The 26,225-nt window shown below is 37.0% G+C and overlaps 1 protein-coding gene across 2 annotated transcripts; it reads left to right on the forward strand.

The window, feature by feature from the left end:
- The first annotated feature begins 233 nt into the window (after positions 1 to 233).
- On the forward strand, positions 234 to 25,596 carry SH2D1A (SH2 domain containing 1A). Of its 2 annotated transcripts, none has more exons than XM_030806736.1 (4): positions 234 to 463; positions 18,841 to 18,904; positions 23,274 to 23,418; positions 24,456 to 25,596. In XM_030806736.1, the coding sequence occupies exons 1-4, from the start codon at positions 327 to 329 to the stop codon at positions 24,494 to 24,496; spliced, it is 387 nt and encodes a 128-aa protein (XP_030662596.1). In that variant the 5' UTR covers positions 234 to 326; the 3' UTR covers positions 24,497 to 25,596. The 2 variants fall into 2 exon arrangements, with proteins under 2 accessions (XP_030662596.1, XP_012354486.1); XM_012499032.2 differs by having other exon boundaries at positions 279 to 463; positions 23,274 to 23,409; positions 24,456 to 24,593.
- The last annotated feature ends 629 nt before the right edge of the window (positions 25,597 to 26,225 follow it).

A 26,225-nucleotide genomic window follows, 5' to 3' on the forward strand; every position in this document is an offset into this window, starting at 1 on the left:
TGTTGGCAGTACAGCCCCAATCTTGCAAAATCCTTCTTCCAATGTTCCTCCCCTCTCTGTATGAACCCTGTGTTGGGGGGCAGAAGTTGGAAGCCCTTGGCAAGCTCGATCGAACCACGCTACTGAATTGCTGAGCTCGTTTTAATTGAAGTGTGAGAAGGAGGTTCAAGGCAAGTAGACAACATCCTGTTGTTTGGGTGCGTCTCTCTTTTTTGCACATCTGGCTGAACTGGGAGTCAGGTGGTTGACTTGTGCCTGGCTGCAGTAGCAGCGGCATCTCCCTTGCACAGTTCTCCTCCTCGGCCCGCCCAAGAGTCCACCAGGCCATGGACGCAGTGGCTGTGTATCATGGCAAAATCAGCAGGGAAACCGGCGAGAAGCTCCTGCTTGCCACTGGGCTGGATGGCAGCTATTTGCTGAGGGACAGCGAGAGTGTGCCAGGCGTGTACTGCCTATGTGTGCTGTGAGTATGATACGGTGGACATGGGCCTGCTGAGGGTGTGGGCGGTGGGCAACGGCAGCTGGGGCCAGGGTGGAGGCTGAGACAGGCAGGGGCACCAGCGTTAGCAGCTCGCCGACGCCTCCTCCATGGCTCACCCTCAAGTCCAGCTCAGGGCCGTAGTGGAACACACTTTCGCCTCAGTCCCTCGCTGGGGATTTCGTTCCCTGGGCCTCCTGCTCTCCTGAAGGCCCTCACCAGAGCCTTTTGGGGCAGCTGCAGAGAATGCCCTTTCGGGTGGTGAAATGTGGTCCAGAGTTTACCTTTGCTCCAGGAAAGACCCAGGCTCCCCACTTCCATTTTGACCCCTATCAGGTGGCGCCCTGGGAGCTTTACTCTAGCTCTCTTTAAACGACTTTTGAAGTGTCATCCCAAAGGAAGAGCATGACATTCAGGGAGAAGAGGCACATTAAGAAACAGAGTCAATTACTTTAAGAATGCAATGCCAGTTAGGTCGAGATGCTGAGAGAGGAGGGGGATGTGTGTGAGTAAAATCACCTCTCTGGATCTGCTGATGTAGCATCCTTTAGAAAAGTAGTGGGGGGCGGGGAGGGGCAGGGGATTTCAGAAATAGGACCCTTCTTGATAAACGTTAGGACTCACAGTAGTCTTAAAGGGAATGGAGGGAAAACACCCTTGTTATGATTCAGCTTTGCCATTTGCCTAGGCATGTCTCAGTCTAAGGCTTCATTTTGAATCAAATTCATCTGCGTCTTTGCTCCAGGGCTCCAGAGTCAGGCAGATCTGAGACTTTGTCCTGTGCTCGTCAGATGTTAGATTTGTGACCTGGGCAAATTAACCTCTCAGTCCCCCAGTTTTCTTATCCATTGAATAGGTATCATATTACTGCCTACCTCATAGGATTGTAAGATTAAGTGCCGTAATGCAGTAAAAAAATGAGCACTGGGGCCTGACACCTAGTAAATGTTCAATAAATGTAAGCTATTGGTATTATTATTATACCAAAGATATATTATTATTTTATCTTCTCTTTTCAGTTGATTTCTTTTAGGAATCATGGGGGCATTTCTAAGGAAGGACCTAGCTCAGGCATTATTGTCAGCAGGATAAAAAAAAAAAAATCCATGAAAACAGCAGCCCTGCATTGTAGGTTCTAGACAGAAACCAAATGAGGTTAAATGCTTGGTAGTAAGTTCAGCATCTGATAATACCCCACAAGAGTTTGAAATACCTTTTGGGTCAGTGAAGAAAGATTATCCTGATGCTGTTGCTAGAGGATTTTTCACTGTATATTGGTTTCTAAAAACCGTCAAGCCTTGTTTGTGGCAGCTCTCAGGTCATGCTAAATACATTTTTCACAAAGGCTTCAAGGGAAATACGTGGAAGCTATTGAATGTCTTGGGCTTGAATCTTTATGTTTGGCTTATATAATTATTGTTCCTGTGTGGAACCTAGGGAAGGGCAATGAAAACCAGCTAGGATTCTTAGGCTCTTTTCTCATTCAAAGAAGGTGGAGTGAGTGGGTGGGTGAAAGGCGCTGCTTTAGGGAAGCTGACAAAGGAGGTAACATGCTCCTTAACCTAAAGGTGAAAAAGAACGTACAAAAGTCTGGGCAGGGGAGGGACAACAGGGTGTAGTGATAGGCAAGATACACCTAAGGCTTCAGCCTCACCGGGCTCCTGCCCGTTTCTCAAGCTCCTCAAAAATGCCCCCACTTAGGATTTCTGCGCTTATTGTTCCTTCTGCCAAAAATACCTTCAGTTCACATGTTTGTTCAACTGTCTCCTCCCTCAGAGAGGACTTGCTTGACCACCTATCTAGAACAAGTGCCCTCTCCCTGTCCCTGATACACTCACTCCATCTCTTTATTTTTCTTCAAAGAGCTTCAAACTGTCTGATAATTTGCTTGTTTACCTACTTATTGCTGGGCTGTCCTGCAAAAATATAATCTCCATGAGGGTGGAGATACTGTCTCCATCACCAGAAACACAGGAACACATAATAGGCACTCAGCAGATATTTTTGAATTAACAAACTGTCAAGGCAAATTCTGTTCTTTACTGCAATAAATGGAATGGACATCGAGAGGTTAGGGTATGGACTCTGGGAAAGTCACTCAAATTCTCTGGGACTCAGTTTCCATATTTATAAAACAGGACTAGTAATGTGTATCCTACCTTCTGCAAAAGATTGCCTTAAGTACCTTATGCAAGAGAGAAGGACAGCTTTAGACTTTTGCCTATGTGGGCCGGAACCACATGAGGAATTAACTTAGGCAGGTGAGAAATTCTCAAGCATTTAAGTTTTTGCCCAAAGTGAATCTTGCATAAATGCAGTTTTTATGACTCTTAGTTCTCCATGAAAACCTCCTTGTGAAGTAGCGGAAAATACTAGACAAATTGGGAGTTCCCTTACGGTGTCTTTCAAATGGTACACTGGGGCCTCAAAGTCTTATGAGACTGTTAGGGTGATAGCCAGAATGTGCTGCAGAGGGAGGATATGAGGATACATTGCCTTTTATCAGTTTCTCAATGTTTTTGAGTTGAGTGTCCCTTTTGATAAATGTAAAAATTTCATTCCCTCTTTTTGGTGCTACACTGTAATTATAAAATCAAATTTTATGTAGAAATAAACCATGTACTCATTTTAAACCAAAACACTTATGCTTATGATATGCAGTCGAAATAACAATATAAGTGGTATCATATACACATGGACAACAAGGTATAGCTGACAAACATGCACTGATTGTAGGGTTTACTCAGAATGGTTTCTTATTCTATCTTTTGTTTACTCCTATTAACCAAGAAGATTTAATTGAGCTATAGTTTTTGTATTTTTATTGTAGAGATAATACATTTCATATGCCTTTCAGACTGTACTTTAAACTGTACTTTCAAATGATGCTTGCCCTTTTCCCCAGTTCTGAACCTCCTAATCATGGCTTTCAGATATGGCCTTTTCTTCTGCTCTGATTTAGAAAATCAAAAATTGAACTCCTTCATAAAGCACTAAAGGAGTTTTCCATTTATAGGATTGCTCACCTTCATTTTAAGTGATAAGTATTTCTTTCAATTACTTTCTCTAAATAAATATAGATTTTTGTATAAGTCTATTAAAAATAGTTCCTTATACCTATTCATTATAGAACATTTGAAACACATAGATAATAGAAATTAGAGAAAAATCATCTATAGTTTTATCACCTAAAGATGACTATTGCTAAAAATTAGGTGAATTTTCTTCTATATTTTAATAAGATGAATTGCTTTTTGAGCACATGTGCTCTTACAATTGTATTCTTACGAGTGACGTATTTGACTATTAAAAAGTTTGATTTTTGTATGTGTCAAAAAAAGTAAGGGCAAACATCAAACTTATAAAAGATACCTTGCAACAGATCAAGGATTAGTTTGTGTGTGTGTGTGTGTGTGTGTGTGTGTGTGTGTATACATAAATTTACGTGTGTTAAAAAAGTATGATTGTATTCTTGTATTCTTAACAGTTGTATACATTTCCCATTTCCCATTTAATATGAAAAAAATATACTCATATATAATGTTCTTAGAGACAACTTTAAGATGTTATTTTTAATGGCTGCATGGTAGTCCAGCTAGCTGTTAGTATACCATATTTTGCTTAGCCAGTCACCTACTTTTAGACATTTGACTCATTCCATATTTTTGTTATTATAAATTCCATCAGGTTGTATATTTCAGTACATTAAAGTTTCCTTGCATTTATGATTATTTCCTTAGAATGAATTTCCAGTGTGGAATTTCTGGGTCAGAAAACATAAACAGCTTAGGATTCTTGATATATTTTCATGAGATATTTTCCCTAAATGGCTATTCCAATCTACATGCTCACCTGTAATGCATGAGTGTCCATTTCACCACACCCTCACTATAAATGGGTATTGTAGTTAAGAAAATTTTCCCTTGACATTTGGCCTGTCATTCTTTATTTTATATTTACACTCTATCTCTTTATTTTTCACATTTTATATTCCTATGGTTAGTGACTGTCATTTTATATGGTTGTTAAGCTGTTGTATTTCCTCACATGATTTGGCTTTTTGTGTATTTTTCTCATTTAACCAGTTGAATCATACTTTCTTTAAACACACTCTATACATACATACATATATATATTTGCACTAATCCTTGATCTATTGCAAGGTATCTTTTTTAAGTTTGGTGTTTGCCCTTACTTTTTTGACACACACAAAAATCAAACTTTTTTTAATACATTGTAAATTTATATATATACTAATCCTTGATCTGTTGCAAGGTATGTTTTCTAAGTTTGGTGTTTGCCCTTACTTTTTTTGACACATACAAAAATCAAACTTTTTAGTAGTCAAATACATCACTCGTTTTCTTTGTGTTTGATTTCTTCCTTGGCTAGAAAGTCCTTTCCCCTTGAGATATGTCATAAAACTTTACTGCAGTTTTTATTTTAAATTTATGGTTTTGTTAGTTTACATTTACCTCTTTAATTCCATTTGGAGTTTTATTTTGATGTGGATAAAGGATCTAATTTGATTTTGTTTCCAGATAGCTAGCAATTGTCCTAATATAATTTATAAATACAACTTCCATTCTTCATTGATTTGCTAGCCAACTTTACCATATATTAAATGCTTATATATAACAGTTAATGTTTCTGGACTATCTAGTTGTCTCAATTGATCCATTTATTCTTGCACTGATAGCACTATAGTATGATAATGTTTTAATATATTTAAAAAGTTATTTGCTATTCTTATCTGTTGGTTCTTCAAAATGAAATCTAGAATCATTTTATTAGGTTAAAAATAATTCATTGGACCAAATGTTTTAGCTCTCACATGCGAGTGAGAACACATGATATTTGTCTTTCTGTGCCTGGCTTATTTCACTTCACATAATGACTTCCAGTTCTATTTACATTTCTGCAAATAACAGGATTTCATTCTTTTTAATGGCCAGATAGTATTCAATTGTATGTACATAGCACATTTTCTTTATCCATTCATCTGTTGCTGGACTCTTCTATATCTTGGCTACTGTAAATAGTACTGTGATAAATGTGTGGGCGCAAGTATCCCTTTGATATATTGATTTCCTTTCCTTTTGATAGATACCCTGTAGTGGGATTCCTCAATCATATGGAGGTAGAGAGTAAAATGATAGTTACCAGAGGTTGGGAAAGGTGGAAGGCGATGTAGAGAGGTTGGCTAATGGGTACAAACAGACAGTTAGATAGAAGAAATAAGTTCTAGTGTTCAGTCGCACAGTAAGGTGACTATAGTTAACAATATCTTATGTATTTTAAAATAGCTAGAAGAGAGTACTTGAAATGTTCTTACACATAGAAATGATAAATGTTTGAGGTGATAAATATCCTAAATATTCAAATCCCCTGATTTGATTATTACAATGCATACATGTGTTGAAACATCACACTGTACCCCATGAATGTGTACAATTATTATGTATCAAAATTTTTTTGAAAATACCATTGGGGTTACATTAAATTTATTAATAAGCTAAGAATGAATTGTCATCTTTAAATAATTTAGTCTTCCCTTCCCATAACATAAGTCTCTCCATTTATAATTTTTTTGTTTATATCCATCAATCAAGTTTTATAGTTTTCTTTTTGTATGTCTTATACATTTTTGTTATTTCGAGTTATTGTGTATATGAATATGTATGCTGATTTTTAAAAATCATAAATGGGATGTGTTTCCACTATATTTTCTGTTTCATAGGAAAGCTACTGTAGATTTTTTGTTCTGTTCTTGTATTTATCAAGTGTACTGAATGCTCTTATTAATGCAGATAGTTTTTTTTTTAAGTTTATTCCCTTTGTTTTTTTAGATACATCAAGTTTCTTTTCACTGAGGTACACATGTGCTCTCACATTTCTTCCCTTCTCACCCTCAACGTAGACAGCCATTGGGAAAGTTCTGACTGCCCAGTGGGATTGTTTGATGGTGATAAGACGAGAACTAATTTAAAATATTTAAAATAATTAGCTCAAAAAATAGTTTATTTCCATAGTTGGCATCCTTCTGGACATATCTGCCTTTGTTTGCTACTTATCTGATGGAAGATTTGGAAGAAGAAATGCTGTTATAATTCTTTAGCTTCAAGGATACACAATGAAGTCATTTGACATGTATGTCTTTAGATAAATGCATAATTATCTTTTTATCCTTTAAGTTTTAAAGGGACAACTGGGAATAAAGTGCCTGTCAAACAACTGAACTGGAGAAATGGGGGAGGAGCAGTGATGAAATAAAATTCCAGTTTATCAGTTGCAATAAAGGGGAACGGTGTGGCAAAGAACTTGAAATTATAACTTAACTTCATTTAGTGAGAAATTACAACTTACATTTAGTTTTTGAATTCAACTGGATATGTGCTTTGGTGCCACATTTATCTTCATGATAACTTAGGCCACCAACATTATTTTCAATTTCCTGAATACGATCCAGTGGTAAAGTGAGCCTGAAAGCCAGCCTAGGATTAAGTTTGCCACATATAAACCACCAAATGGATAATTCATGGCAAATAAGCCAAGTACTGACTCCGGTTGACAATGTAAAATTAAAGTTGCAAGATTAGCCTGAAGATGTCATTTAGCTTAAGCAAGGGGGGAGTCTGGGTTGATCTCTTTCGGGCTCTCCCCACCTGGCCTCTTCCCTTCAGCTCCCTCCACTGCCCTCCTTCTCTCAGTGGACAGTTCCAGCTCCATGTCCAAGCAGATTCCCTCCCTTTTTGAGAATTATGCTTTTGGAATTGTCTTAAAGACCAATTTGTTAATACATTCCCTCTAGTATAAGAGAGGGGCAGCATAGAATGGTGGTTAAGAGCCCAGATCTTCCAGCCAGATCTCTGGGTGTGCATCCCAGCTCTGACCCTTAACTAGCTATTTTACCTTGGGCAGGTTACTTTAACTTTCTGTGCCTCAGGTTTCTTACCTGTAAAACGGCAGATGGTGATAATGAGAGTACTTACCTCACAGGGTTGTTATGCTGATTATGACGTGAGTTAATATTTGTAAAGTTAACATGTAATATGTGTTTTTTAATATAAATATAAGCTCTATAAATAATTGTAATACAAAGTTAGAACATCATAAGCATACGTAAATAAAACTTGATATGGAAGTTCAGGGGAAGAAGTGATTATATTTATTTTCGTGACTCATCAAAATATCACATAGTTTTACCATCACACTTGAAGTTTAATGACTTTTAACTGTTTCAAAAATTAAAATTCTCTCTGAAAGAATAAAGTTTGGGCCATTGTAAGTTTGGAAAGCTCTTGAATCAGAGTATAGTCTCAAAAATAATGGCTTTGTGTAGGATACTATTCCTCTGGATATAAAAGTTCTGAAACATTTGTTAAAAATCATTATAGTTGTGTCTAGAATTTTGTATGTAGCATTAGTTCGTATAGACATAGAGGGCATAGGTACTGGCTTGCTTTATTTGAAATGTCATGAAGAAGTCAGATGTAGCTAAACGTTTTCTTTTGTGTAGTACTTGACGTGGTATAAAAAAGGAATTGATGTGGATTTGTCAGTTCTAAACCAGGATCTGTCCCCAACACTGACCCACTGAGAAAATAAGAAATAAGTCAGGTTGGTTGCTTCTTGTCCATTTCTAACCTGAACACTTTTTTACAGTTAGGGACAACTTTAGATGAAATAAAGACAAATTTCAATATCAGCAGAGACTAGATTAACACATGCTTTATAGTAATTAAAATAAATTAAAGGCAATGATAAAGCTCCACCGTTCTTTAACAATTATTCATTTTCTGATTTTTTTTGGTGATACATTTTAAACTCTAGGATTATCAAAAAGTCCAAAAGAGCTTTAATGAGGGAAGGAAGTTAAAATTACACTACATTGCTGGTTTGTCTGTATTAATGGAGGGAGTCATCAGAGGAAATATAATCCTAAAGGGGATGTAACAATTTAAAAAAATGAATTACATTTTTATGAGTTGTGATTTGCTTAGGCTAGGTTTGTAAGGCTCCAAATTGTAATTCTGCTTGTTTTTCTTAAAAAATTAGTCACTTAAATAACTATATGAAAAAATAACATGCAAGAATGCATTTATGTTAGTTTAAATTTACTTCTAGTTTATATACACACAGGGACAGACAGTTTTGAATAGTTGTAATCAGAGTGGCATCTCCTTGTGCCCACTTTTTACACATACTATCATTTTTTTTTTATTTTTATTTTTTGTTTTGTGTGTTTTTTTTATACTTTAAGTTCTAGGGTACATGTGCACAACGTGCAGGTTTGTTACATATGTATACATGTGCCATGTTGGTGTGCTGCACCCATTAACTCATCATTTTCATTAGGTGTATCTCCTAATACTATCCCTCCCCCCACCCCACGACAGGCCCCAGTGTATGATGTTCCCCTTCCTGTGTCCACGTGTTCTAATTGTTCAATTCCCACCTATGAGTGAGAACATGCAGTGTTTGGTTTTCTGTCCTTGCGATAGTTTGCTGAGAATGATGGTTTCCAGCTTCATCCATGTCCCTACAAAGGACATGAACTCATCCTTTTTTATGGCTGCATAGTATTCCATGGCGTATATGTGCCACATTTTCTTAATCCAGTCTATCACTGATGGACATTTGGGTTGGTTCCAAGTCTTTGCTATTACACATACTATCATTTTGTGTCAACATAGTCCATGTACTTAAAGTTTTTTGGAAAACCTAGGACTCTAATATTTTTGAATTTTGGCATAATATTTTATTTATTTATTTATTTATTTATTTATTTATTTATTTATATTTTTTGAGATGAAGTCTCTCTCTGTCGTGCAGCCTGGAGTGCAGTGGTGTGATCTCAGCTCACTGCAACCCCTGCCTCCCAGGTTCAAGCGATTCTCCTGCCTCAGCCTCCTGTGTGGCTGGGATTACAGGTACGTGACACCACACCCAGCAGTTTTTTTTTTTTTTTTTTGTATTTTTAGTAGAGACAGGGTTTCACCATGTTGGCCAGGCTGGTCTCAAACTCTTGACCTTGTGATCCACCCACTTCAGCCTCCCAGAGTGCTGGGATTACAGGCGTGAGCCATTGTGCCCAGCCAGCATTAATATTGTAAACCTTCACCTTTGACAGAGAAAGTGTAATTTTGAACCATTGTTTCTGCTATAATTCCTTTATTTTTCCCTAATTTATGTATTTATTTCTAAATTGACAAAAATTGTATATATGTATTGTGTATGACATGATGCTTTGAAATATGTATACATGTGTAATAGCTAAATTGGGATAATTAGCATATGCATTACCTCACATACTTATATTTTGTGATGAGAACACTTAAAATCTACTCTCTTAGCAACTTTCAAGAATACAATACATTGTTTTTAACTATAGTTGCCATGTTGTACAATAGATCTCTTGTACTTGTTCCTCCTAACCTAAATTTTTTATCCTTTGACCCAAATTTCCCAATCCCCACCCTGCACGCCCCTACCAGCCCCTGGTAGCCACCCACCATTCTACTCTTGGCTTGTATTAGTTCAACTTTTTAAGATCCCATGTATAGCTGAGGCTACGTGGTATTTGTTTCTCTGTGCATAGCTTATTTCACTTTACATACTGTCCTCCATATTCATCCACGTTGTTGCAAATGACAAGATTTCCTTTGTGTTTAAGGCTGAATAGTATTCCATTGTGTATATACAACACATTTTCTTTATCCATTCATCTGTTGTTAGACATGTAGGTTGATTGCATTATGTCTTGGCTATTGTGAATAATGCTGCAATATACATGAAAGTGCAGATTTCTCCTTGACATGATGATTTCATTTCCTTTTGATATATACCCAGCAGTGGGATTGCTGGATCATATGGTGGTTCTATCTTTAATTTTTTGAAGAACTTTCATACTTTTTTTATAATGGCTGTACTAATTTATATTCCCACCAACAGTGTGCAAGGGTTCCCTTCTCTCTGCATCCTCTCTCGTTGTCTTCTTTTTGATAATAGCCATCCTAACAGGTGTGAAATGATATCTCATTGTGGTTTCATTTGCATTTTTCTGATGATTAGTGAGGCTGAGCATTTTTTCACATACCTGTTGGTCATTTGTATATTTTCTTTTGAGAAATGTCTATTCTGATCCTTTGCCCATTTTTATTTTATTTTATTTTATGTTATGTTATTTTTTTGAGACGGAGTCTCGCTCTGTCGCCCAGGCTGGAGTGCAGTGGTGCGATCTTGGCTCACTGCAAACTCTGCCTCCCAGGTTCATGCCATTCTCCTGCCTCAGCCTCCTGAGTAGCTGCCTTTGCCCATTTTTAAATGGGATTATTTGTTTTCTTTCTATTGAGCAATTTGAGTTTCTTATATATTTTGGATATTAACCCCTTATCATATGTATGGTTTGCAAATATGTTCTCCCATTCTGTAGGTTGTCTCTTCACTCTGTTGTTTCCTTTGCTGTTCAGAAGCTTTTTAGTTTGTTGTAATCCCATTTATCCATTTCTGCTTTTGATGTCTGTGCTTTTGGGGTTGTACGCAAAAACAATTCCCTTATTTTGAGCAATTATTCCTTATTTAGGGGTACTTACGTTAGTTCCATTTTTTCACTATTAAAATAGGGCTAGAATGAAAATCTTTGTCAAATTGCGTTTTCCTCTTGACTTGTTTCCTTGGAGTATATGAAGATAAGCAAGGTTATGCAGTCAAAAATATGTATGGTTTTTTAGGTCTTGTTATGTGACTTGCCAGTTTGAACAGCGATTTTCCATGGACAGGGACAGAGTATGTTTTGTTTGAAAAGGCATATTCAATATTTTAGTTTAATTTATATTACAAAATTACTGGTTTATAATAGAAGCTATAGAAAATAAAACTAAGAAATCTTATCGGGGAAGAAAGGAAAAAATGGTTCAGAAACACTGTCCTATGAAGACTGAAATGATTGACAAACCTTCAGCTTATACTAAAATAAAATTGCATTCTTAAAGCATAGACTGAATGACTATGGAGGAGGTGGCACAGAACTACCCTGGGCAGGTGGAAGAAGCCAGGTTGACAACAGGGAAGTTGCCATCAATATTCCCAATGAGATGTGGGCATTCTCTTTACATTTTAATCAGTCCTTCTGTAACTTTAATGTTCATCCCAATCACCTGGGCATCTTATTAAAATCTAGATTCTGATTTAACAGGTCTGGGTGGGGCCTGAGAGTCTACATTTCTAACAAGCTCCCAGGTGATGTTGATGCTGTTGTCCTGGGAATGCATTTTGAGTTGCACTGTTTTAGATCTCTTCCATGTATGACATATTATAGTAAGAGTTGACTACAGGGCATCCTTGGTCAGTTACTTCAGTAACTTGAAAGTGAAAGATATAAACTGCTGGCCTATTTGAGGGGTGAAAGAATTTTGCTCATTCAGAAATTGGAGAGGTTGTGGTGGGGGGAAGGAAATTGTTAATATTAGATGAGTTAATCATGAGAAGTTTTATGTACCATTGACACCAGGTTGTTCAGAGACTGAAGGAGGTAAGAAGTTTTGAAGTGGTACTCAGGTTCCTGCTACTTAACTGAAAGTGAGATAAGATCAGATTCGTTAGGAAACAATTCTCAAAACAGACTCATTTACTTTGACTAAATACGTCTGAATGATAGTAGGGAGATAGAGTCATTGTATTTTTTAGAGACCCACTGTTTTAGAAAGTGGAAAACTTGTTGCTTACCATTCTGCTTATCTTGTTGCTGAGATTTTAAACAATGAATCTCCACATCACCCTTATGATACTGAATTATTGCCATTAATCATTTCTCATAGGGAAAATGGAACTAAGAACCTATGCTGTTTCACTGCTCCACATCTCCATTTTGCTATGTGGCTTTAAGAAAATCACTTAAAGGCTTATGTTGAGTTCCCATGGTGAAAAATGGAAATCAAAGCCTTGCCTTGTTCCCCATAGAGTACTTGCTGAAGTTAGTGGGCTTTGAGGTAGATTTCAAGTGTTTAAAAAGACGAAAGACTTTAACATTGTAATATTGTATATTTATTCAGCATATTATATATAGGCATATATCAAGCTATTTTATATATAATCTAAATATTCTGGCAATCCTTCATAAAAATTAAAACATCATATAATCCACATCAGTAGTTAAATTGACCTTTTATTCAGTGTCACGAATCAAGTAAATCTGAATAGTGTGTTTCAGATTTTTTTTGGCCCTTTAGGTAATCAGTCCTGATGGATATTGATGAAAGATATAGTAATTTTTTTTTTTACATGGAGTCTCACTGTTGTCGCCCAGGCTGGAGTGCAATGGTGCGATCTCAGCTCACTGTAACCTCCACCTCCTAGGTTCAAGCGATTCTCCTGCCCCAGCCTCCTGAGTAGCTGGGATTACAGGTGCCCGCCACCATGCTAGGCTAATTTTTGTATTTTTAGTAGAAATGGGGTTTCACCATGTTGGCCAGGCTAGTCTCGAATTCCTGACCTCAGGTGATCCGCCCACCTCAGCCACCCAAAGTGCTGGGATTACAGGCGTGAGCCTAATTTAATTCACATATTTAAATACTTTTGTTTCCAAAGGAGGTTAATGGTAAATGTGATCATCAAGTCAAGCATGACCCTCTGCTTGTAAACACATTGATTTTAACCAGAGTTCAGTGCATGTCCTGTCTAGGTGTGGTGGCTCACACCTGTAATCTTACCACTTTGAGAGGCCTAGATGGGAGGATAGCTTGAGGCCAGGAGTTCAAGACCGTCGTGGTCAACAGAGCAAGACCCCGTCTCTGCAAAAACTAAAAAAAAAAAAAAAAAAATTAGCCAGGCACAGCAGTGTGCACCTGTAGTGGCAGCTACTCAGGAGGCTAAGGCAGGAGGGCAAGGCTGCAGTAAGCTATGATCACCCCACTGTACTCCAGCCTGGGTGACAGAGCAAGACAGCATTAAAAAAAAAAAAAAAAGCACGTGCCCTAACCAAAAGATCTCTATTGACCCAAACTTGTGCCCAAGAATAGCAATCAGAAAATTTATGAAATAAATGATTTAGATTAACATTCAATTGATTCACAATTGATTTAGATTCACATTCAAAATCTGAAACAATTCATTATAAAGTTTACCTTACTGTTTTATGAGGTAAAATTTTATTAGGCAAATTAAGTAGGATTACTATATATACTAAAATATAACAATCTACATCCAGTACAGTGTGGGGATCAGGAACTGGGGATCTAGAGTCAAATGGGCCTGATTCAAATCCCATTTTTGCTTCTTAATCTCTAATCTGATTTTGGTTACTTAACATCTCAAAGTCAGCTGGGCGCGGTGGCTCACGCTTGTAATCCCAGCACTTTGGGAGGCCGAGGCGGGCAGATCACGAGGTCAGGAGATCGAGACCACGGTGAAACCCCGTCTCTACTAAAAATACAAAAAAAAATTAGCCAGTCGTGGTGGCGGGCGCCTGTAGTCCCAGCTACTCGGAGAGGCTGAGGCAGGAGAATGGCATGAACCCGGGAGGCGGAGCTTGCAGTGAGCCGAGATTGCGCCACTGCACTCCAGCCTGGGCGACAGAGCGAGACTCCTTCTCAAAAAAAAAAAAAAAAAAAAAAAAATCTCAAAAGTCTCAGTTTCCTCATCTATAAAATAAATATTACAATATAAACCTAATAGGATTTTTGTGGGGTCCAAAGGAGATAATGCATGTGCTATAAACTTAACTTTTTATCCTCCTAAATTCACACATTTGAACACTTACCTCCAATATGCTTGTATTTGGAGATAGGACCTCTAGGAGGTAATTAAGGTTAAATGAGATCATAAGGATGGGGCTGTAAAATGATAGATTTGGTGACCTTATGAGAAGAGGAAGAATGCACGTACGAAGAGGAGGTCATATGAGCACGCAGCAAGAAGGCGGCTGTCTACAAGCCAAGAGAAGAGGCTTCAGAATGAAGCATACCTTACCAGCACCTTGATCTTGGACTTCCCAGTCTCCAGAATTGTGAGAAATAAATTTTTGTTGTTTAAGCCACCCTGTCTATGGTATCTTGTTATGGCAGCCTGAACAGACCAATACAGATTTTGGTACTGAGAACAGGAGTACTGCTGTAACAAATACCTAAAAATGTGGAAGTGGCCTTAGAACTAGGTAATGAGTAGAGGCTGGAGGAGTTTTAAGGTGTATGCTAGAAAAAGGTATAGGCGGCTATGAACAGAATGTTGGTAGAGCTATGGATGTTGGAGGTTATTCTGATGGGGTCTCAGATGGAAATCAGGAACATGTTACTGCAAACTGGGAGAAAGGTGTTCCTTGTTATAAATGGTAAAGAACTTGACTGAACTGTGTTCTAGTATTTTGTGGAAGGTGGAATTTGTTGAGTAAAAAAATTGACTATTTATCTGAGGAGATTTCTAAGCAAAAAGTTGAAGGAGTGGCTTAGTCCCTCCTGACTGCTTATGGTAAAATACAAAAGGAGAGAGATGAATTGAAGAAGGAATTGTTAAGCAAAAGGGAACTGGAACTTAAATATTTGGAAAATTCTGAGCCTTTATGTATTGCAATAAATGAGGAAGCTTGTTCTGGAGACAACATTAAGGGTGTGGCTGGACTATCTAGCACTACTTAAGATTACTTATGATGTTAACCAGCCATCTGAGCAGAAGTCAGGAATAGAGTTTGGAAAAAAGCAGCAGAAATATTACCAGTTTGGACCAAAGAGAACAGGACAGTATGGTATAGTTATATGGCTGCAAACATGGTTTATCTTTCAAGAAAAGGGAAGAACGACCCTGAGGGTGATTCAGAGATCACCAGGGCTGCCATTCCTACTATAGGCCCAGAGTGCACAGGCCTGGAGGGTAAGGCTGCCTCTACCTTGGTTTCAAAAAGTGAGACTGACATCCAACAGAGCCACATGGGTGGGGCCATCACCCTAAACAAAGGATGTGGCCACCTTACAGAGCTGTGGGGGTGATGCTGCTTTCCCAGTGAACCTGAAGGGCAGAGTATTATTACTCTTGAGCCTTAAGAGCTAATGGAGTTTGCCTTGCTAGGTTTTGGACTTGCTTGGGACCTGTGACCCCTTTATTTCTTCCAATTTCTCCCTTTTGGAATGGGAATGTCTATCCTCTTCCTATAGCACCATTATATTGTGGAAGCACATAGCTTGTCTGGTTTCATAGTTTCACAGCTGGAAATAAATTTTGCCTCAAGATGAATAATACTGCTAGTCTCACCCACATCTAATTTTATTTAGATGAGACTTTGGACTTTAGATTTTAAGTTGATGCTAGAATGAGTTAATTTCTTTTGAGGCCGTTGGGATGGTATAAGTGTGAGAAGGACATGAGTTTTGGGGGTCAAGAGTGGGATGATATAGACTGAATTGTGTTCCCCCATAATATGTTTAAGCTCTAACCTCCAACATGACTGTAATTGGAGATAGGGGGTAATTAAGGTTAAATGAGTTAAATCATAAAGGTGGGGATCTAATCTGATAGGATTGGGGACCTTATTACAACACAAAAGGCTGTCTGAGCACACAGCAAGAGGTCAGCTACTCACAAGGCAAGAAAAGAGGGCTCAAAATGAAACTTACATTGCTGGCACCTCGATCTTGGACTTTCCAGCCTCCAGAGCTGTGAGAAAGTAAATTTCTTTTATTTATGCCATTCAAGGTATGGTATTTTGTTATGGCAGCCAAGCAGGCTAATACAGCAAGTAAAACTCTTGGCATGTAGTAGAAATCAATTAGAAAAATATCCAATATAGGTATAAACTGAGTAATGGGAGGGAATATTTACTCCATTTAAAAGGATAAGCTGCTTTTAGGAAAATAAAGTTACAACTAAGGCACTTTGGAGATAGTCCTAGTTTACAGAATTTTAGAGTTGCTCTTCCACAAAAGTATAATTAAAAACAAGCAGCACTTGTTTTTAATTTATATTTTGTTACTATTACTTCATTTGTAATATATTATAGGGTAATATAGTAATACAGTCATGTACAATATAGCAACATTTTCCTTAATGACGAACAGCATATACAATGGTGGTCCCATAAGATTATAATGGAGCTGAAAAATTCCTATCACCTGCTGATGTTGTAGCCACTGTAATGCCACAGCACAATGAATTACTTATGTATTTGTGATGACACTGGTATAAACAAACTGACTGTGCTGTCAGCTGTATAATAGTATAGCACAGGCCAGGTGTGATGGCTCGCACCTGTAATCCCAGCACTTTGGGAGGCTGAGGTGGGTGGATCACCTGAGGTCGGGAGTTCAAGACCAGCCTGACCAATACGGTGAAATCCCGTCTCTACTAAACATACAAAAATTAGCCAGCCATGGTGGCGTGCACCTGTAGCCTCAGCTACTCGGGAGGCTGAAACAGAATTGCTTGAACCCGGGGGGCGGAGGTTGCAGTGAGCTGAGATTGTACCACTGCACTCCAGCCTGGGCAATAGAGTGAGACTCTATCTCAAAAAAAAAAAAAAAAAAAAAAAAAAAGAAGAAGAAAAAGAAAAAAATGTATAGCACAGACAATTACATACAGTACACAAGACTTCATAATGATAACAAATTACTGTTACTGGTTTATGTATTTGCTGTACTATACATTTTATCATTATTTTAAAATCTACTCCTACTTATATAAAAAATGTTAGCAGTAAAACAGCCTCGGGCAGGTCCCTCAGGAGGTATTCCAGAAGGCATTCTGGAATATGAATATCACAGGAGATGACAGCTCCGTGTGTGTGACTGCACCTGAAGATCCTGCAGTGGGATAAGATGTGGAGGTGGAAGACAGTGATACTGATGATCCTGACCCTCTCTGTAGGCCTAGGCTAATGTGTGTATTTGTGTTTTAGTTTTTTTAAAAAAAGTTTAAATAGCAAAGAATACATAAAATAAAAAATTTAAAACAGGGAAAAGCTTATGGAATAAGGATATAAAGAAAAACAGTTTTGTACAGCTGTACCATGTGTTTGTGTTTTAAGCAAAGTGTTATAAAAGAGTCAAAAAGTTTAAAAAAGTTTACAAGTTTATAAAGTAAAAGAGTTGAAGCTAAGATTAATTTATTATTGAAGAGATACAGTTTTTTTTTTTTTTTTTTTTTTGAGACAGTCTCGCTCCATCACCCAGGCTGGAGTGCAGTGGCGTGATCTCGTTTCACTGCAACCTCCGCCTCCTGAGTTCAAGTGGTTCTCCTGCCTCAATGCCTCAGCCTCCCAAGTAGCTGGGACTACAGGTGCGTGCCACCATGCCCGGCTAAGTTTTTGTATTTTTAGTAGAGATGGGGTTTTGTTGTGTTAGCCAGGATGGTCTCTATCTCCTGACCTCATGATCTGGGAAATATAAGTATTTTAAAATAAATTTAGTGTAGCTTAAGTTTACAGTGTTTATAACATTCTAGTAGTGTAATGTCCTAGGCCTTCACATTCACTCACCACTCACTCACTGACTCACCCAGAGCAATTTCCAGTCCTGCAAGCTCCATTCATGGTAAGTACTCTCAACAGTATAGCATTCTTTATCTTTTATACTATATTTTACTGTGCCTTTTCTATGTTTAGATAGGTTTAGATACACAAATACTTACCATTATGTTACAATTGCATACAGTATTCTGTACAGTAACATGCTGTACAGGTTTGTAGCCTGGAGTAATAGGCTATACCACATAGCCTAGGTGGTATACCATATAGGTTTGTGTAAGTACAGTCCATGATGTTTGCACAACAACCAAATCACCTAGTGATGCACTTCTCAGAATGTATCCCCCTTGGTAAGTGATGCATGACTGTGGCAATATTATATTGCTATACATTATAATAGTAATTTTATAAAAATACAGTTATATTCAATTTATAGTATTATATCCTTATACTACTATTATATTTATAACAAATATTATTAATATTAATAATTATTTATGTGGGCCTGATAGTGTATTATCCCAGTGAAATGTTTTCACCTTAAGTTTCGATATGTACTTAAAAATGTCTATTGTTTGTTAAAACTATCTAATAATTTATGGTTTTATCAATTACAACAGGTCCCTGTTGTAGTTTCTTTCTGTCCAAACAGTCTCTCAACTTGACAAATCTTTAGGGGCATGAATTTCCATATTTCAAAAAATGAAAAGATAAAGAAATCTCACTGGAAACTGTGGTTGGGCAGATACAATATGGAGACAAGTTAGATTCACTATGCTTTACTTCCTATGAATGCAATGACACCATATACGTGTGTCTTAGTATATGTGACATTTATATGTAATATGAAGCTCAAATTTACAGTATCCATTGTTCTTTTGGAATCTTTTAGTAATGGAAGTTTATTCTTTCACAGGTATCACGGTTACATTTATACATACCGAGTGTCCCAGACAGAAACAGGTTCTTGGAGTGCTGAGGTATAGTTTTATTTATTTTTGCTTCTGGGGGTGTCAAGGAGGTATTTGAAATTTAGGCTGGTTTTATAAAAGAGCAGATTATACATTATTAAGTATTCATAAGGTTTAAATCTCTAAAGCTCCAATCCAAAATTGTTCATGGGTCATTAAGAAAGCTTTAGAGAATTTTGGTCCCAGTCCTGTTTAGCCATCATTTTGCAGATTTGTATGACTTTGGGAGAAAGATAAAAAAGTTGAAGAATTATGTCAAACTTTTAGTGACTATGTGAAATCTTAGAAAGCATATCAAAAGTAGGTAAAATAATTAAGTGAACAATTATTTACCAAGTGATACCAATATGAGTGTTGGTATCATGGGAGATTAAAAAACATGATGCTTATTTTCTAAGAGACTACAATATCCTTGGGAAGTTATAACTTGAAATTAAACAGTTACGAGTGGAAGAAACTAGGCTTTGTTAACAGGCGAATCTGGGTTCCAGGTCTGGTCTCCCCTCCTCTCTGATAGGTCTATGATCTTGGGCAGGTTACTTGACTTTTCTGTAAGCCAGTTTCTTCATTTGTAAACTGAGCCTAAGAATCCTCTCTTACGCACAGGGCTCATTTTGAAAAGTAAGTAAGATAACACACGTAAAGAAGCTCTTTGCCACAAGGCCTGGCACACAGTGAGCCCTCAAAAAAGTGAATTCCTGAAAATTGCCCCAGCTCCTATTAATAACTCAATCTGTGCATTTAAAATTTTCTGAAGTCTAGACTTCAAGAAGTTAAAATAGCTCTCACGTTTACTAATTTATCAGTAAGTTGGAAAGTACAAATTACAGACCACAAATGTTTTGAACCACTGAGATGAATTAGGCCAAGTTTTCAAACACACAGTTGCTGTATTATGTAAGGATCATTAAAACTATAATACTAACTAAAGATAAAGTTATACCATTTCTAATCAAAACTATTTATACCTGTTTATTTAAAAAATTCTCTGTATCACTGCAGAGATGATTGAATAAGAAATTAAACTTTATTATGAAGAAAGTTATGGGTAATATATACTGACACACACACACGCACACTCTCTCTCTCTCACACACACACACACACACACATATGTTTGTATATGATTTCGCCAGAAATAGTTCTTCTCCCCAGAGAGATACCCTTCAGCTGCTGAAGAATATTATGTAAGGAAAGGATCTTAAATTCTTAGGGTTTAACAACTTTCTTTTTAGACTTGTTTTCCTGCATTTTGAGTATAACATCATATGAGATTGTCACATGCTTGTGATCATGTTAAAGAAGAGAGGGCTTATTGAACACAAATGCCCCCTCATCCTGTTGTCTGATCTGACCTTGTTTATATAATAATATTGTAATTTTCTGCACCAAGAGAGCAGAAGATTGGCATGACTTATCCCCAAATGGAAAATAGTTTTAAAAATTCTTTAATTTTTGAAATGCATATTGCATTTTTTTCTATCTACTAAATTTACCTTCTTAGCAGTGCTTTTCTAAGGTGAATATTAAACTAGTGTATATTCTCAGAGCTCATACCACCTGACTGGAAAAAAAATCTCTAGAGCATATTGAAGACCAGCTGTGATCTAATACATGTTTCCATGGATAACTAAGAGGTGACAGTATGGGAGATGTGCAAATTTGAAGAATAGCTGAGTTCAGTGACAGGATGAGAGTTGTCAGTGGTACAATTTTTGTGATAAATGTCTTTTCAAAACTGGGTAAATGATAGATATTAATACTGATTTTTGGAACAATGTTTTAGTTTGCCATGCTGCAGGAAAAATCAGGGCAGTAGCACGCCATCATCTGTGCATATATTGTGCTAGAAATCTAGGTAAGTGAGATTTGTTTTAAAGAGTGTAATGAAATCAAACCCTGGCCCCACTGAATTATGAAAGACAGATATCATGTGGTTTTCTAGTTTTAGAGAGACTTTTAGGTTAAATCATTGCCTAGTGTATTATCTTATATGACTCAGACTAAAATTTTGTTAAATTGTTAATTTAGATAATTCTACAATTTACTTTCATTTATTAATATGTGATTTATTGGCAATACATTGTTAAAAGTGTACTGACATCACCCTGTTGACATCAGTGTCTTCAGGCTTTACTGGGTATATGATCAGGAGATCAGCAGATGTTAAATAATTGTACTTATTAATCTAAGTAAAACACTGTAAAATAGGCCAGTCATTTGCTTATGAAACATCAGATCCCCAATTCAAATAGCTTCCATACTTCCAGTGCCATTATTCCTCTCTGTTAGCATGGATAATCAAGTGTTAACTACGTATCAGTACCCATAAAAATGTTGCTTCTCTGTTTTGTTTTGTTTTGTTTTGTTTTGAGACAGAGTCTCACTCTGTCGCTCAGGCTGGAGTGGTGGAATGGCACGATCTCGGTTCACTGTAACCTCTGCCTCCCAGGTTCAAGTGATTCTCGTGCCTCAGCCTCCCAAGTAGCTGAGATTACAGGTGTGTGCCACCACACCCGGCTAATTTTCATATTTTTAGTAAAGCCAGGCTTTCACCATGTTGCCCAGGCTGGTCTTGAACTCCTGACTTCAGGTGGTCCGCCGGTCTCAGCCTCCCAAAATGCTGGGATTACAGGTGTGAGCCACTGTGTCTGGCTATGCTTCTGTTGATAAATGATTTTACAAACCACAAGAAGCTAAAAAGATGTGTGGTTTGAAATCTTTCCACACTTTGGGAGTGTATAGTTTCTCTTCTGTTTGATGACCCTAGCTTCGCTAGATCCTGTTTGGCCCAGTTCTAATCTGAAAGGCAAGAGACTGAGTCCTGGGATTCTGAGCCAGTTCTGCCTCTGGTTGTCTGTGTGACTTTGGGCAAGCTGATTAATTTCTTTGCATTCACATTTTCTTATCTGTCAAATGGGAATGACTGAATCAGCCAATAACTGCCATTTTGTGAGGAAATAGTGAAGGCAAGAGATAGGAATGTGCTTTGAAAATGAAAAAGTGCACTGAGGAAAGTATAAGGAGGCAATTTGTGCCTATGACCTGCACTTGCAATTTGGAGATTCTATCTTGGAACCAACGAACTGTTTGGACTTCTGCAAGAATGGCCATGTTATATTTGGATGAGTTCTCAATCGAGCTTTAGGAAGGTGGAGGGTAGGTGAGAGAGTGGGGTGGAGCTGGGTGAGAGAGTGTTCTACCTCTACTGTGAACATATGGGGGAACACTAATATAGAGCTAAAAAGAATTTTTGTCATGTTTTCAATGAAAAATTACCCCAACATAAGGAAATGACTGAGAGTTACTATGGATAGTGTAGTATGCTATCTTCAGCATACCACTGTCTAGCTGACAGAAGTCTTCATGCCAGCCTTCATGTTTTCTCATTAAATGCAAAAAAACAGCTCCCACCTCAAAAATCTACCAGATGGAATAGCTGAAAAACAACTTAAAAAAAAAAAAAACTAGTCATTGTTCAATTGCTCATAGCAATACTATTTTATTTTATGTAAAGTGACAGTTTTGAGCTGATGCCTGAAGCTTGGCTCATAAGCTTTTGCAGGAAATCGTTGTTGATTTCAGGCAGTGTCTTTGCAAGACAACTGATGTCAGGAAAGGAACACATTTTAATAGTCACCTGCAAATAACTGTCTCTTTAAAAACACACAAATAAATAAAGTTGACCTTATATAGTCTTTCATTTTCATGTCATAGAGAAAACCTTGTTACAGTGACGTGCCGATGGAGAGAACAATTTTGGGAGTATAGGGATGTTTCCCAAGGAGGAAAAAATTTAATGTGAAGAATGGCGCAGGAAATACTGTGAGGTGAAAGAGTATGAGGACTGAACTAGCCGTGCACTGTGTGTATCATAACAGCCAATTTTTAATTTCCTGTGTAGCATTTTATATTGTGGGATGATGGCAGGGAGGATGGGTTGTTGGTTTTTCTTTTGTTGTTGTTCCTCAAGCTTTTTATTAATGACCTGTAGGATCTGTTTTTTTTTTTTTTTTCCTGTTTAACTGCAGCCCCTCTGTTGGTGAATTCATTGTGGGTAATGGCCTGTGTACCCTTAGAGGTTTGAGATGTCTGATGGGGAGCAGGCAGGAAGGGCAGGGCGATGAGCAAGAGCTTGTACAAACTAATACCACCTTTGGGAGAACTGAAATGACAGCTCATTAGCTCCTCTTGCAGGGAAATTCAGCCAACCAAAGTAAGCTCTTCTGGAATGTTGTTTTTCCTTCTTCCTTATGTTTTCAAATATTTCAACAAGTTACACAAATGTTACCTCTCTTAGCATCCCTAGCACATTTTGTAGGTCTTTTTGTATCATTATGAGATAGGTAAATAATTTGCTTGGCCTTTTATTTTCCAGACAGCACCTGGGGTACATAAAAGATATTTCCGGAAAATAAAAAATCTCATTTCAGCATTTCAGAAGCCAGATCAAGGCATTGTAATACCTCTGCAGTATCCAGTTGAGAAGAAGTCCTCAGCTAGAAGTACACAAGGTACTACAGGTATGATTTCTTCTTAATTTTTGACAGGGTTTGGAAGCTCAGAGTTATGAGTCAACCTGTTCATAACCATATAATCAATTAGAAGTTATATAAGAAAAATGCAATGAGAAAGTAGATGTAGCCAGCAAGTCAAATGAGAGGTGACAATTTATGTGCTATAATTTTCATCTATTATTCTATAAACTTTTAATAAATCTCTGTAAAAACATAAAAAATTCTATAAGCCCATAACATTTTAACTGCTCTTGTGTGTCTCATCTTGTTCTTTCCTGTCCCTTTAATAGGTAGCTAAGTATCATTTCACTTCACTAATTCAGACACGAATAATGTGAAAGATGGTATAATTCAGAGAACACCTGGGCTGTCCTTTACCTTTGCTTAGTAAACTGTTTTTTTCCTTCAGGGACATGAAAGCTAACGTTAGCCTGGCACACATGATTCTGATTTCTGAATTGGTGGTGCTTGAATTAATGACATTTTTCTGAAGCAAAGGAAATTAAATAGTAGACTTTATTGTTCCACTGGCACATATTGTTACATATCCTGAGCAAACCTATTTTAGTGTATGTGTCGTGCTAAAGACTGAATACCAGCCAATGTCTGTAGCTATCTGATACGTGACTGTTTACTCCTCTATTGAATGGGGTTTATCACTTGTTTGGAGTAAGAGGATAGGCCTTGATTGAAACAATAAATATTTATGATAAAAGAAAATGAGTTATGTCCCTTTTTGACAGGGACCTAGGCTCAGGCATAAACTGACAATTAGACTCAAGTGGTGAATTAAGTTAATGAATAGTTAGCCTTTATAATACAAATGAAATAGAACTCTAATTTCCAAGTTGGCTAGTTGTTTTTTTTTCTGCCTAGTATTCCATTCTTTATAACTCTGTTTTAAGTAATAGTTGCTTGAGGTATATTACTGTGTTGTGTCATTATGCGTTTTATGCAGTTGGAAATTTTATAAGTTTGAGTTAATCTGTAATTTTAATAGTTTGTAAGTTTATTTTTTCTTGATTTTTGTTATTTTTCTTTAGGGATAAGAGAAGATCCTGATGTCTGCCTGAAAGCCCCATGAAGAAAAATAAAACACCTTGTACTTTATTTTCTATAATTTAAATATATGCTAAGTCTTATATATTGTAGATAATACAGTTCGGTGAGCTACAAATGCATTTCTAAAGCCATTGTCGTCCTGTAATGGAAGCATCTAGCATGATGTCAAAGCTGAAATGGACTTTTGTACATAGTGAGGAGCTTTGAAATGAGGATTGGGAAAAAGTAATTCCATAGGTTATTTTCAGTTATTATATTTACAAATGGGAAACAATTTAAAGGATAATGAATACTTTATAAAGGATTAATGTCAATTCTTGCCAAATATAAATAAAAATAATCCTGTTTTTGTGAAAAGCTCCATTTTTAGTGAAATATTGTTTTATAGCTACTAATTTTAAAATGTCTTGCTTGATTGTATGATGGGAAGTTGGCTGGTGTCCCTTGTCTTTGCCAAGTTCTCCACTAGCTATGGTGTCATAGGCTCTTTTGGGATTTTTGAAGCTGTATACTGTGTGCTAAAACAAGCACTAGACAAAGAGTGAAGGATTTATGTTTAATTCTGAAAGCATCCTTCTTGCCTAGTGTTCTGATGTTGGACAGTAAAATCCACAGACCAACCTGGAGTTGAAAATCTTACAATTTAAAATATGCTGTAAACATGTTTATTGTATTCGATGCTACAGGATTTGAAATTGTATTACAAATCCAATGAAATGAGTTTTTCTTTTCATTTACCTCTGCCCCAGTTGTTTCTACTACATGGAAGACCTCGTTTTGAAGGGAAACTTCAGCAGCTGCAGCTCATGAATAACTGATTTGTAACCAGCCTCCTTTTAAAGTAACCCTACAAAACCACTGGAAAGTTTATGGTTATATTATTTTTAAAAAAAATTCCAAGTGATTGAAACCTACATGAGAGTCAGAATTTTATGCGGCATTTTCTTCTCACATTTATATTTTTGTGATTTTTGTGATTGATTATATGTCACTTTGCTACACGGCTCACAGAATTCATTCACTCAACAAACATAATAGGGCACTGAGGGCATAGCAGTAAAAACACCTGGTCCCCGCTCTCAGTTCACTGTCTTGTTGGACGAGAAAACAATAATGATAAAAGACAGTGAAAGAAAATAACAATAAAAGACAAGGAAAAAATAAAAATGAAAGTTGATAAGTACATGATAAGCGAGGTTCCCCGTGTGTAGGTAGATCTGGTCTTTAGAGGCAGATAGATCTGGTCTTTAGAGGCAGAACGAGTCAGTGCAAATACTCTGGTTGGTCCATGGGCCACATGAAAAGGCTAAGCTTCACTGTAAAATAATAACTTGGAATTCTGGATTGTGTATGAGTGTTGGTGAACTTGGTTTTAACTGCTGAGAGACAGAGCTACTCTCCATGTACTGGCAAGACCTGATTTCTGAACATTTAATATGGATGCTGTGGGAGTACAAAAGTGGAGTGTGGCCTGAGTAATGCATTATGGGTGGTTTACCATTTCTTGAGGTAAAAGCATCAAGTTAACTTGTAAAGGAATTTAAAAATCCTACTTTCATATATGTTGCATAGGTTTAATAATTTTTAATTATATGGCTTGAGTTTAAATTGTAATAGGTGTAACTAATTTTAACTCTATAATGTGTTCATTCTGGAATAATCCTAAACATATGAATTATGTTTGCATGTTCACTTCCAAGAGCCTTTTTTTGAAAAAAAGGTTTTTTTGAGTCATCAAGTCTTTCACATTT

The sequence above is a fragment of the Nomascus leucogenys genome, chromosome X (assembly GCF_006542625.1).
Source record: "Nomascus leucogenys isolate Asia chromosome X, Asia_NLE_v1, whole genome shotgun sequence".
In the NCBI taxonomy this organism is placed as follows: Eukaryota; Metazoa; Chordata; class Mammalia; order Primates; family Hylobatidae; genus Nomascus; species Nomascus leucogenys.

What these genes read in the sequence shown, in the direction of transcription:
- SH2D1A (XM_030806736.1), top strand. Translation starts at nt 327, where the DNA reads ATGGACGCAGTGGCTGTGTATCATGGCAAAATCAGCAGGGAAACCGGC. An exon ending in GTGTACTGCCTATGTGTGCT is followed by an intron (nt 464 to 18,840) that starts GTGAGTATGATA and finishes ATTCTTTCACAG; the next exon opens with GTATCACGGTTACATTTATA. An exon ending in CAGGTTCTTGGAGTGCTGAG is followed by an intron (nt 18,905 to 23,273) that starts GTATAGTTTTAT and finishes TTTATTTTCCAG; the next exon opens with ACAGCACCTGGGGTACATAA.